The 14,197-nt window shown below is 35.2% G+C and overlaps 1 protein-coding gene across 1 annotated transcript in view; it reads left to right on the top strand.

Moving 5' to 3' along the window:
* Positions 1 to 14,197, top strand: part of DNAI4 (dynein axonemal intermediate chain 4) — a 123,861-nt gene that overhangs the window by 9,294 nt on the left and 100,370 nt on the right. The window contains 1 exon segment of the mRNA XM_068538005.1: positions 487 to 670. Within this exon segment, the coding sequence (XP_068394106.1) occupies positions 487 to 670 (184 nt within the window).

The raw sequence follows: 14,197 nt of genomic DNA, 5'->3' as shown, positions 1-14,197 counted from the left end.
CAATCTGCCTACATAACTGCACTCTACACTCATTTGTGCTTGCTATGTGTCAGGCACTTCCTAACCATAGTATAGAAATTAATACATTTAATCCTCATAATAACCGATGAATTAGGTACTATCTTTATCCCCATCTTACAGATAAGGAAACTGAGACCCAGAGAAATAAGTGTAGACTTTTGATCTGACTGCCTGTGTTCAAATTTCAACTCTAGTAGGAATGTTTCCCTCTAAGCCTCTGTGACTTTATATAAAATGATGTTATAGCAACCTCTTAGAATTATTGTGAGGAAAAAGTGACACAGGGCTTGTAAACATTCTAGAACTATGCTTACACATAATGAGCTCTCAAGTGGCTACTATTTTTTTCTTGTTTATATGTTCAGATTGTTTCCATGTTTCTAAATGAAAGTCTACTTTTTTATCGTTGGCTAATTTTTCTTCAATCCTGGATCCTCAGTGTTATGTTTTCTTTTCCTGATATAGAAACACTGGCGCACAGCCGAAGAGGTCTGTTAGCTCTACTGGCCCAGCAAAAGGAGCGCAAATGAAAGGAGGATATATTAGTGCAAACCAAAGCAGAATGGCTGTGTCAAAAACCATGGTGATTCTACCTGACCCAAAAACAGTAGAAAAAATGAATATTTCCTCCACAAAGACAGTCACACGGGTAATATTCTTTAGAATTCTGAGTTTGTTTGAAAATGACACTGGGAAGAACTTGATTGAAATGTTAAAGGTAGAAAGTATGCTGCTTTGAAACAATAACTTCTAATACAGGCATATCTCAGAGATATTGCAGGTTCAGTTCTAGACCACTCGAATAACACAATTATCACAATAAAGTGGGTCACTTGAGTTTTTTTGGCTTCCCAGTGCATATAAAAATTGTTACATTATACTGTAGTCTCTTAAGTGTACAATAGCATTATGTTTAAAAATTCCAATGTACATGACTTAATTAAAAAAACGTTATTGCCAAAAAGTGCTAACCATCCTCTGAGCCTTCAGCAAGTCATAGTAACATCAAAGATCACTGGTCACAGATTACCATAACAAATATAATAATAATGAAAAAGTTTGAAATATTGTGAGAATTACAAAAATGTGACACAGAGACTCAAAGTGAGCAAATGCTGTTGGAAAAATGGTGTCAATAGACTTGCTGGATGCAGAGTTGTCACAAGCCTTCAATTTGTAAAAAACACAATATCTGTGAAGTGCAATAAAGTGAAGCACAGTAAAATGAGGTATGCCTGTATTGATATATTGATTTTGTTAGAATCTTTGCCATATAGCATATCTTACAGCATAATATTGGCAGTTGGCTCCTATAATTCATTATTGGTAGTAAGAACATTAGAGTGGAATGAAGAAAGTCTACTCATGACCTTAAGAACTATTTAGTCAGCTCAGGCTGCTGTAATAAAGTACCATACACTGGGTGGCTTATAAACAAATTTATTTCTTATAGTTCTGGAGTCTGGAAGTCCAAGAGTAGGGTGACAAATGGTCAGGTACTGGTGAGGACCCTCTTCCAGGTTGCAGACTACCAACTTTTATTGTATCCTCACAAGGGGGAAAGAAATTTAGCTAGCTCCCTAGCCTCTTTTTATAAAGACAGTAATCTCATTCATGAGGGCTCTACCTTCATGACCTAATTACCTCTCAAAAGTTCCACCTCCCAATACCATCTCACACTGGGATTAGTGTTCCAGCATATGAATCTGGGGGATACACAAACATTCAGTCCATAATAATTATATACATATTACGTACACATTATATGCGTTATGTATATGTTATACATATATATTACATAGTATTAATAGCACTATGTAAAAGGTATAATGCATCATGACCAAGTGGGGGTAATATATGCAAGGTTGTTCCAATATTCAAAAGTCAGTACTTTCCCCCTTATTAGTAGACTGAAAAAAAATCCATGTGATTATCACAACAGATAAAAAGCATTTGAAAAATTCAGTATCCATTAATGATTATAAAAATTAAAAATAAAATCTTTCAACTAACTTGAAAGAGAAAGGATTTCCTCAGGAGTGTTCTGTAAAACCTACAGTTAACATCATACTCAGTGATGAAAGGCTGAATGCTTTTCTCCTAAGATCAGGAACAAGACATGGATGCTCACTTTCATCACTTCTATTCAGCACAGTAGTGGGTATCCTAGCCAGAGCACTTAGGCAAGAAAAAGAAATACAAGTCATCCAAAGTAGAAAGGAAGAAGTAAAATTATCTCAGTTCACAGATGACATAATCTTATATGTACAAAACCCTAAAGATTAGGGGGCTTCCCTGGTGGCACAGTGGTTGAGAATCTGCCTGCCAGTGCAGGGGACACGGGTTCGAGCCCTGGTCTGGGAAGATCCCACATGCCGCGGAGCAACTAGGCCTGTGAGCCACAATTACTGAGCCTGCGCGTCTGGAGCCTGTGCTCCGCAACAAGAGAGGCCGCGACAGTGAGAGGCCCGCGCACCGCGATGAAGAGTCGCCCCCGCTTGCCGCAACTAGAGAAAGCCCTCGCACAGAAACGAAGACCCAACACAGCCAAAAATAAAAAATAAATAAATAAATAAATAAAAGATTACTATTAAAAAAAAAAACAAAAAACCCTAAAGATTCCACATTAAAAAAATTGTTAGAACTAATAAACAAATACAGCAAATATGCAGGATAGAAAATTGACACACAAAAATCAATTGTTTCTATACACTAGCAATGAATAATTTAAGAAGAAAATCAAGAAAACTAGTTTTGTTTGCAATAGCATCAAAAAGAATGAAATACTTTTAGCAATAAAAACTAAGGAGTTGAAAGATATGTACACTGATAACTATAAAGGTTGCTGAAAGAAGACAGTAATAAATAGGAAAACATCCTTTGTTCATAGACTTTATATTGTTAAGATGTCAATACTATCCAAAGCAATCTACAGATTCAATGCAATCCCTATCAAAATCCCAGTGACATTTTTTGCAGAAATTTTAAAAACCCATCCTAAAATTCATATGGACTATCAAGAGAGCCCAGATAGCCAAAACAATCTTGAAAAAGAACAAAGTTGGAGGTCTCACACGTCCTGATTTTAAAACTTATTACATAGCTTCAGTAATCAACACAGTGTGGTACTGGCATAAAGACAGACATATAGGGACTTCCCTGGTGGCACAGTGGTTAAGAATCTGCCTGCCAATGCAGGGGACACAGGTTTGATCCCTGGTCTGGGAAGATCCCACATGCCACGGAGCAACTAAGCTTGTGCACCACAACTACTGAGCCTGCACTCTAGAGCCCGTGAGCCACACTACTGAAGCTTGTGTGCCTAGAGCCTGTGCTCCACAACAAGAGAAGCCACCGCGATGAGAAGCCCACACACCACAACGAAGAGTAGCCCCCGCTCACCACAACTAGAGAAAGCCTGCGCACAGCAATGAAGACCCAGCGCAGCTAGAAAAGAAAGAAAGAAAAGACAGACATACAGGTCAATGAAATAATATAGAGCCCAGAAATAAACCCTCACAATAAGGATATCAAGACCATGCAATGGTGTCTTTTCAACAGAGGTGTTAAGAGAACTGGATATCTACATGCAAAAGAATGAAGTAGGACTCTTACCTTACACTATTTACAAAAATAACTCAAAATGTATCGAAAACCTAAAGGTAAGATCTAAAACTATAAAACTTTTAGAAGAAAATATAAGGGAAAAACTTTTTGACATTGGATTTGGCAATGATTTCTTAGATATGATATCAAAAGCATATACAACAAAAGAGAAAATAGATATATTGGACTACATCAAGCATTAGAAGCTTCTGTGCATCAAGGGACACAACAACAGAGTGAAAGGCAGCCCATGGGATGAGGAAAATTATTAGAAAATCATATATCTGATAACAAGTTAATATCCAGAATATATAAAGAACTGCAACTCAACAACAAACAGCCTAATTTAAAAAATGGACAAAGGACTTGAATAAATATTTTTCCAAAGAAGATATACAAATGGCTGACAGCACATGAAAAAATGCTCAACATCACACCAATAATCATTAGGGAAATGTAGATCAGAACCACAGTAAGATACCAGCTCACACCAATTAGGATGGCCACTATGAAAAAAACCCCAACAATAACAGAAAATAACAAGTATTGGTGAGGATATAGAGAAATCAGAACCTTTGTGCACTGTTGGTAGGATTGTAAAATGGTGCAGCTGCTATGGAAACAGTATTATTGTCCCTCAAAAATTTTTAAATAGAATTACCATATCATCCAGCAATTCCATTTCTTGGTCTATACCTAAAAGAATTGAAAGCAGAGATTTGAACAAATAGTTGTACAACGATTTTCATCACAGCATTATTCATAGTAGCTAAAAAGTGGAAGCAACCCAAGTTTCCGTCAACAGATGAATGAATAAACAAAGTGTATGTGTGTATATACCTTTAAAAAGAAGGAAATTTCAACACATACTACAACATGGATGAACCTTGAAGATATTATACTAAGTGAAATAAACCAGTCACAAAAGGACAAAGACCGTATGACTCTACTTATCTGAGATACCTAGAGTAGTCAAATTCATAGAGACAGAAAGTAAAATGGTGGTCACCAGGGAAAGAGTAAAGAGGAATTATTGTTTAATGGGTACAGAGTTGCAGTTTTGTGAGATACTTAAAAAGAGTTCTGGAGATGGATGGTGGTGGTGACTGCACAGCAATGTGAAAGTACTTAATGCCATGAACACTTAAATGTGGTTAAGATGAAAAATGTATGCATTTTACCATAATAACCCCCACTGATGAGCTCTACCTGGGTATGGCACACAGAGACTCCTGGGGCCTTCCCCTGGTCCATGAGATCATGTTCCATGTCAGAAGAGGCAAGCTGAGAAGACCTCAGGCTACTGCCCTATTCCCTCCATGGAGCACTCAACACCTAGAGTGAGGTTGTCACTCATGGAGAAGCTTACCATTGTCTCCACTGTCAACCCCAGAGATCTGGTGCAGAGATATTATCTGGGGAGAGAAGCAAGCTGTACAACAGATAGTTCCTTATATCTTCCATAAGGAACCAGCTTTATTTGCAACAGAGCATGGAGAAGTTTAAACCTATGAACACCCTCAGAAACAGTGGACATAGTGGTAAAAGGCAATTGGGAGGAAATTAATTGATCTAATGAGGATACACCCTAGACTGTAGGCTAGCTAGTTTATAGGGAAACAGGGTATAAGGCAATTCCTCAGCAAGAGAAGCCTTCCTGTAGTGAGAATAAATATGGAACATTGGCATCAGAAACTTCCCTGGAAGGAACCACAATTTGATTGGATTAGTCTGTAGAGAATTTATGCCCCAGGGCATTGTTGAAAACAATAGAGCAATCAGCTGGCAACTAGTGATGTTAACAGCTGAGTGTGGTCAGGGTAAGAGTGGAAGAGAGCCCTACCAGTAGCTCTGGCATCGCAGGATGGTTGTGGGCATACCCAAAGCTGCACCTCCCTGAGGAGCAACATTAGTGTGTTAACAGGACTGCAGGGTAGGTGTTGGGAGGGGGCATATTAGTTTCCCAGGAGTGCCTTAACAAAGTACCAACAGCTGTATGACTTCAAACAATAGAAATTTATTGTCTCACACTCCTGGAGGCTAAAAGTCTGGAATCAAGGTGTTAGCAGGGGCATGCAGCTTCTGAATATGCTAGGGAAGTATCTGTTTCTCTCCTAGATTCTGATGGCCCCAAACACTCCTTGGCTTGTAGATCCATCACTCTAATCCTCTATCTGTACATTTTGTTCTCCCCATTATCTTCACAGTATCTTCCCTCTGTTTGTCTCTGTTCAAATTTCCCCCTTTTATAAAGACATCAGTCATATTGGATTGTGGCTCACCCTAATGATCTCATCTTAACTCGGTTAAATCTGCAAAGACCCTATTTCCATAGTCTGAGGTACTAGAGGTTAGGACTTCAACATATCTTCTTTTCGGGGACACTGTTCAACCTGCAATGGGAAAACAGACCTCACTAAAATAATCCAGGCTATCACTAAACAAAATATAAACAAGCAAATAGCAATAACAAGCTCTAGGGAGGAGGGAAGTTCCAGTACCCAGAGTTGCTATAATATATTATCTAAAATCTCTGATTTCTGACAAAAAATTATGGAACATGTAAAGAAATAGGAAAGTATGACCCATACTCAAGAAAAAAGGCAACAGAAGCTGTCTGTGGGAGGAAGCGAATGTCAAATTTAACAGAAAGAGATTTAAAAGAAGCCATTATAAATAGCTTCATGGAATTACAGAAACTATGCTTTAAAGAAGTAAAAAGATATAATGTTACACCAAGTATCAATAAAGAGAAATTATAAAAAAGAACCGATGGAAATTCTGAAGCTGAAAAGTACAATAATTGAAACTTTAAAAATTCACTAGAGGAGCTCAACAATGGATTTTAACTGACAGAAGCAAGAATTAGCAAACTAGAAGACAGATCAATAGAGATTATTCAAGCCAAACACAGAGTGGGAAAAAAAAGAATGAAGAAAAACGAATAGAGCCATCAAACACCATCAAATACACCAACATATGCATAATGGGAGTAACAGAAGGAGAAGAGAGACACAAAAGGAAAGGAAAAAATATTCAAAAAGATAATGGATGAAAACACCCCAAATTTAATGAAAAACAATATCCTACACATCCAGGAAGCTCAGTGAATTCCAAGAATGAATCAATGAAGACATATTATAGTAAAAATGCTGAAAGTCAAAGACAAGAAGAAAATCTTAAAAGCAGCAGGAGAAAAACAGTGTGTATCACGTGCAAAGGAACCTTAATAAGATTAACATAACTTTTCATCAGAAACAATGAGGCCAGAAGGCAGAGGAGAACAAATTTGAAGTTGTTAAAGGAAAAGCTCAACCAAGAGTGTTGTATCCAGTAAAGCTATTATTCCAAAATGAAGATGAAATAAAGAGTCTCCAAGATAAACAAAAACTGAAAGAATTTATTGCTTGCAGACCCACCTTACGGGAAATACTAAGGGAAGTTCTTCAGCTTGAAAACAAGTAACCTCAGATGGTAATTCATATCCATACAAAGAACATCAGTAAACACAATTATGTAATTACAACAACTATTATATCATGTAATTAATGCAACTATTAGTGCATTTCCTCCTTTTTTCCCTCTTAACTGATTTGAAAAACGATTATATAAAATAACATGTATATAATGTATTATTGGATCTATGACACATAGACATGTAATATATGTGTTATGTATTTGGCAGTAATAGCACAAAGGAGGTGGATGGGAACAAAGATGTAATGTAAGCTAATGATGACAAAATGAAAAGTAATAATTATGGCTCTGTTTTCTTATATTTTGTAACAGTAATACATGTAATTTACATAAAAATAATACCACAAAAGGGGGAAATAGTGAATAGAGCTATATAGGAGTAATATTTCAATATATTACTAGAATTAAGCTAATATAAATCCAAAGCTAATTTTGACAAGATGTGTATGTTAAACCCTAGAACAACCATCTAGAAAAACCTCAAAATTATAATGAAAAAATCATTAAAAAATTAAAATGCTACCTTAGAAAATATTCACTCAATGCAGAAAAAAGTAATAAAGGATGAATAGAGGACAAAAAAGACATGAGACATATGGAACACATAAAGTAAGATGGGAGATATAAATCCAACTATATCAAGAAAACATTAAATGTAGATAGATTAAACAATCCAAACAAGGGGCATAGATTGTCAGACTGGCTTAAAAAACATGATCCAATGATAGGCTGTCTACAGGAGACACACATTAGTTTCAATATTAATTTCAGACCAATGTCTCTTATGAATGTGGGTGCAAATATCCTGAACAAAATTCTAGCAAACCGAATCTAACATATAAAAAGAATTATATGCCTGGAGTGCATTAGTTTGCTAAGGCTGCCATAACATAATATCACAGACTGTATGGCCTAAACAGTGTCCTAATCTGCTCTTCCTTTAGGGACACTAGTTATATTGGATTAGGACCAACCTTAATGGCTTCATTTTAACTTAATTAACTCTTTAATGTCCCTATCACTAAATACAGTCACATTTAGCGGTACTAGGGGTTAGGGGTTCAACATGTGAATTTTTTGGTGGGGAGAGACAATTCAGCCCATAACAGTTAACCAAGTGGGATTTATCCCAGGGATGCAAAGTACTTTAACATCTAAAAAGCAATGTAATACCTCTCATATCAGTAGAATAAAAAGCAATGATCATCTAGATCCAGAAAAAGCACTTTTCAAAATTCAACATACTTTCACGATAAAAACACTTAATAAACTAGGAGTAGAGGGACTTCCTCAACTTGATAAAGAACACTTATGAAAAATCCACCAATATCAACTCAATCATGCAACTGGATGCTTTCCTTTTGACATCAGGAACAAGACAAAATTTTCTTGCCACTCTATTCAACATTGTACTGGAGGTTCTAGGTAGGGCAATTAGGGGAAAAAAAAAAAAAGGCAACCAAATTGGAAAGGAAAAGATAAATCTCTATTTGCAGATGACATAATGTTACATATAGAAACTCCTAAGAAATCTACTAAAAAACTATTAAGACTATGGAATTCCCTGGCAGTCTAGTGGTTAGGACTCAGCGCTCTCACTGCAATGGCCCGGGTTCAATCCCTGGTGGGGAAACTAAGATTCTGCAAGCCGTGGCATGGCCAAAAAGACACAAAACAAAAAAAAACAAACAAAAAAAGAAACTATTAAAAACTAATGAATGGATTCTGTTAGGTTGCAGGATACATGATCAATATACAAATAAATTGTATTTTTTACACTTGCAATAAACAATTTGAAAATTAAGAAAACAATTTCACAATAACATCAAAAACAATAAAATACTTAGGAATAAATTTAATAATAGAAGTGATATAATAAGCTCTGAAAACTGTAAAACATTACTGAATGAAATTAAAGATGATCTAAATAAATGGGAAAGCATCCAAAATTTATGAATTGGAAGACTTACCATTATTAAGATGGTGATACTTCCCAATCTGTTCTATAGGTTCAACACAATCCTTATCAGAATCCCAGCAGACTTCCTTGTGCAAATTGACAATTGATTCTAAAATTCATATGGAATTGCTAGGAACCCAGAATAGCCAAAATAGTCCTGAAAAAGCAGACTAAAGTAGGCAGACTCACACTCCCAATTTCAACATTTACTACAAAGCAACAGAAATCACGATAGTGTGGTACTGATTGGCACAAGGATAGATATACAGATCAATGGAATAGAATTGAGAGTCCAGAAATAGACCCATTACATCTATGGTCAACTGATTTCTGATAAGCGTACCATGACCATTTAAGAGGGAAAGGATAGTCTTCAATAAATGGTGCTGGGATGACTGGATAGCCACATGCAAAAGAATAAAGTTGGACCCTTGCCTCATACCATATAAAAGTTAATTCAACATGAATCAAAGACATATGTGACAGTTAAAACTAAAAACTCTTAGAAGAAAACATGGTGGTAAACCTTCATGACCTTGGTTTGGCAAAGGATTCTCAGATATGACACAAAAAATATGAACAACAAAAGAAAAAAAGCCAGATGAATTGAACTTTACCAAAATTAAAAATGTGCTTCAAAGAACATAATCAATAAAGTAAAAAGTCTACCCACAGAATGGGAGAAAATATTTGCAAATGATATATCTGTTAAGGGATTTGTATCGGGAATATATAAAGAATTACAACTCAATAATAAAAAGACAAAAAATCCAATTAAAAATTGGGCAAGGGATTTGAATACTCATTTCTCCAAAGAAAGTATACAAATGGTCAAAAAGCACATGGAAAGATACTTGACATCACTAGTCATCAGAGAAATGCAAATCAAAACCACAGTGTGATCTTTACTTCATACTCAGTAGGATGGCTAGAATCAAAAAGTCAGATGACAAGTGTTGGCAAGGATATCAAGAAATCAGAATACTACTGATAGGAATGTAAAATGGTCCTGCCACTTTGGGAAACAGTCTGGTAGTAATTCAGGTGTTTAAACATACTGCTATCTTATGACCCAGCAATTCTACCTCTAGATATATACACCCAAGAGAACTTAAGATATATTTCCAACGCAGAAACTTGTACATGAATGTTTATATCAGTATTATTCATAATAGCCAAAAAGTGGGAACAACCCAAATGTCCATCAGTGGACAGATGGCTAAACAAAATGTGGTATATTCATACAGTAGAATATTATTCAACCACAAATAGGAATGCAGTACTGATGCATGCAACAACATGGATGAATCTTGAAACCATTATGCTAAATGAAACAAGCCAATCAAAATTCCACACACTATGTGATGCCACTCACATGAAAGTCCAGAACAGGGAAATCTTTAGAGACACGAAATACCTAAGTGGTTGCCTAGGACTGGGAGGAAGACAAGGGTTAGGGAGTCAGAGTTAAAGGATATAGAGTTTCTTCTTGAGGTGATAAAAAATTTCTAAAATTAACTGTGGTGATGGTTTCTCATATTTGTGAATACATTCAAATCCACTGACTTGTACACTTTAAAAGCTATTTAAAAAGATAATTATGCAGATTGTGTGTAACTTTATGCCAATTTTAAATTTTGCAAAATTTGCGAATGAATATAAAATAGAAAGATTCCTTAAAAACTTACATTTTACCAAGAGACAAGCAAAAATGAAAATTGGAAGGTATTAAATTAATATGAGTAATTTAAAAATCTTTCTTCAAAGATAATTCCAGGCCCAGATGGTTTCACTAGTGATATATGCCAAACACGTAAGAACAAAAACAGAACGAGAAATGGGTATACTCCAGAACTCATGTTATGAGGCTAGAAATATCTTGATATCAAAATCTGACTACAACAACATGAGAAAGAAACATTACAAGTCAATCTCTCCAAACATAGATGGAGAAATCCTCAATAAAATGTTAACAAAATTCAATAACAATAAAAAGAGATAATACATCATGAGGAGCTGCATTTATACCAAGAAATTAAGATTGGTTTAACATTTAAAAATCCATTAGTGTAATTCACCACATTCATATATAGCTTAAAGGAAAAAAGCATATGATCATCTCAATACAGAAAGTATTTATATGATAAGATTAAAATTTTATTCATGATTTAAAATGTTCTTATGAAACTGGCAATCACAAGGAACTTCCTTAATCTGATTTATAAAATCCTGCAGCACTGATCGTATTTAATGGTAAAGCATTCCTAAGAAGGATCCACTTCTATCCAACATTCTTGGAAGTCTTAGCCATTTCAGTATGGCAAGAAAAAGAAATGAAAAATGTAAGAATTGGAAAGAAAGAAACAGAACATTGAATATTTGTAGATGACACAATTACCTACATATAAAATTTTAAATCACCTATTAATAATTATCAAATTAATAAGAGTTTAGCAAGGTTATTGGATATCAAAAAAAACAACCAAAAACAATTATATTTTTATATACCAGCAACACACATTTCAAAACTTACATATTTTTTAAATGATACCATTTATAATAGCACATTAAGTACTTGTGGATAAATATAACAAAGATGCACATACCTATACTGTAAAAACTATAAAATTTTACTGGGAGACATTAAACAAGACCCAAACAAATGGAGAGATAGAACATGTTTATGCATAGAAAGAGTCAGTATTGTAAGTGGATCAATTATACCCAAATTTTGATTTATAGATTCTTTGCAATTTCAGTCAAAATCTCAGCTTTTTTTTTCATTGTATTTTTTTCAGGAACTTGTCAAGGTAAGTCTAAAATTTATATAAAGCTGCTAAGGCTTAGGCATAACCGAGATACTCCTGAATAAGAACTTTGTGGAAGGACTTGCTCTCCTAGATACCAAGTTTTATATAAAGTGTAACATTAACAAAGGTATAGACAGAGAGCCTACAAGTGACTCAGGCACATATAAACACTTGTTTTATAATAAATGTGCACTAGAGAGTAATGGGGAAATAACAGGATTTTCAAAAATTCTTGTTGAGACAATTGGGTGTTCACACGGAATAAAAATATATTGGCTTCCTTCCTCATACTATACACAAAACTCAATTCTGGGTATATTATAGATCTAAACATGAAAGCAAAAATATCTTCATAATTTCAGGATTGGGAATGGTTTCTTGGATGAGACATCTAAGGCGTAAACCATAAAGGAAAACATGATAAATTTGACTACACTAAGATGAAGAACTTCTATTCATTAAAAGATACTACAAGGAAAATGCAGCCATAGAGTGAAAGAAGACATTTTCAACACATAAACCAGAAAGGGTTCATAGTCAGAACATTTAATGAGCTCTATCATCAATTTAAAAAAAGACGGAACTCAACAGAAAAGTGTGCAAAGGACTTGTATGAGATATTTTCCTTCAAAAAAAAGGAAGTCAAGATGGGAATAAGCACATGAAAAGAAGTTCGATTTCATGAAAATTAAAGTCAAAATGAGATACCTGTATACCTATACCCATACTGGTTTAAATTTCTATATCTGGCAGTGCTAGTTGTTGATGAGAATGTAGAGTAACAGCAACTGTCACAATGCTGGTAATCTTGAAAAGTTTTACAATCAACTTGGAAAACAGTTTGGTTATCTAATCAAGTTGACTCATCAATTCCACATCTATATATCCCCTACAGAAATACATTTTCATGTTTAACAGTATGCTTTCACATAAATGTTTATTGAAACAGTTTTCATGATGGCCAAAACTGGAAACAATTCAATGTCTGTTAAAAGTAAAAGGGATAAATAAAATATGATATACTAATCCAACAGACTACAGTCACCAATAAATGAATGAACTATTATACATGCAACAACATGGAGAGATATATAAAAGCATACTGCTGCACAAAAGATGTCAGATAATTCTGTTATAATATATAGCTATTTATATACATTCTAAAAACAGGCAAAACTAAATTACATTGATAAACTTGGTAAATATCAATACTAAGTACTAAGCAAAATCTGGAGCAACCAGAACTCTCATACTTTGTTGGTGGGAACCACTTGGGAAAACCTTTCAGCAGTATCTACTATATGTGAACATATAAATAATCCAATAACCAGGAATTTCACACAGGTATACACCCAACATAAATTCATACAGTATAGTCAGCAAAACGCATGTACAACCATCTTCTTAGTGGCATCATTTGTTTTTGGTTTTTTAAAATATATTTATTTATTTATTTTTGGCTGCGTTGGGTCTTCGTTGCTGCTCGCGGGCTTTCTCTAGTTGCAGCGAGCAGGGGCTACTCTTCGTTGCGGTGTGCGGGCTTCTCATTGCGGTGGCCTCTCTTGTTGTGGAGCACAGGCTCTAGGCGCGAGGGCTTCAGTAGTTATGGCACATGGGCTTAGTAGTTGTGGCTCGCGGGCTGTAGAGCTCAGGCTCAGTAGTTGTGGCGCATGGGCTTAGTTGCTCTGCGGCATGTGGGATCTTCCTGGACCAGGGCTCGAACCCATGTCCCCTGCATTGGCAGGTGGATTCTTAACCACTGCACCACCAGGGAAGCCCAGTGGCATCATTTGTAATAGCCAAAAATTTGGAAACTACAGAAATGTCCATGAACAATAAAATAGATATATAAAATTGTGATATATTCACACAATGGAATATTATTGTACAACAATGAAAATGAACCATCTACAGCTATACTTAACAATATGAAGGGCTCTCACAAATATAACATTGAAAAAAAGAAACCAGATACCAAGGGTACGTGCTTCATGATTCCATCAAAGTGAAGTTCAAAAACAGGCAAAACTAATCCATGGAGTCAGTACAATCATTACCTTTGGTGGGAGATAGTGACTCTTATGGAAGGAACTTCTGAGATGCTGGTAATTTTCTGTTTCTAAATCTGAATGCTAGGTACCTGGGTGTCTTCCGTTTATGAAAATTTATTAAGGTGTGCATTTATATGTGCACATCTCTATGTATATTTTACTTCAATATAAGTTATAAAAAGTAAGTGTTATTGTTTAGGAATGCATACTTAATAAAACTTTAAAAAGAAGAAAGAAAATAATTACCAAAATCAAGTTAATGATATTCACTG

This window comes from Eschrichtius robustus, chromosome 3, assembly GCF_028021215.1.
Source record: "Eschrichtius robustus isolate mEscRob2 chromosome 3, mEscRob2.pri, whole genome shotgun sequence".
Lineage (NCBI taxonomy): Eukaryota > Metazoa > Chordata > Mammalia > Artiodactyla > Eschrichtiidae > Eschrichtius > Eschrichtius robustus.
Note: the sequence above shows the minus strand (reverse complement) of the source record. Positions and strands in the feature narration are given on the sequence as shown.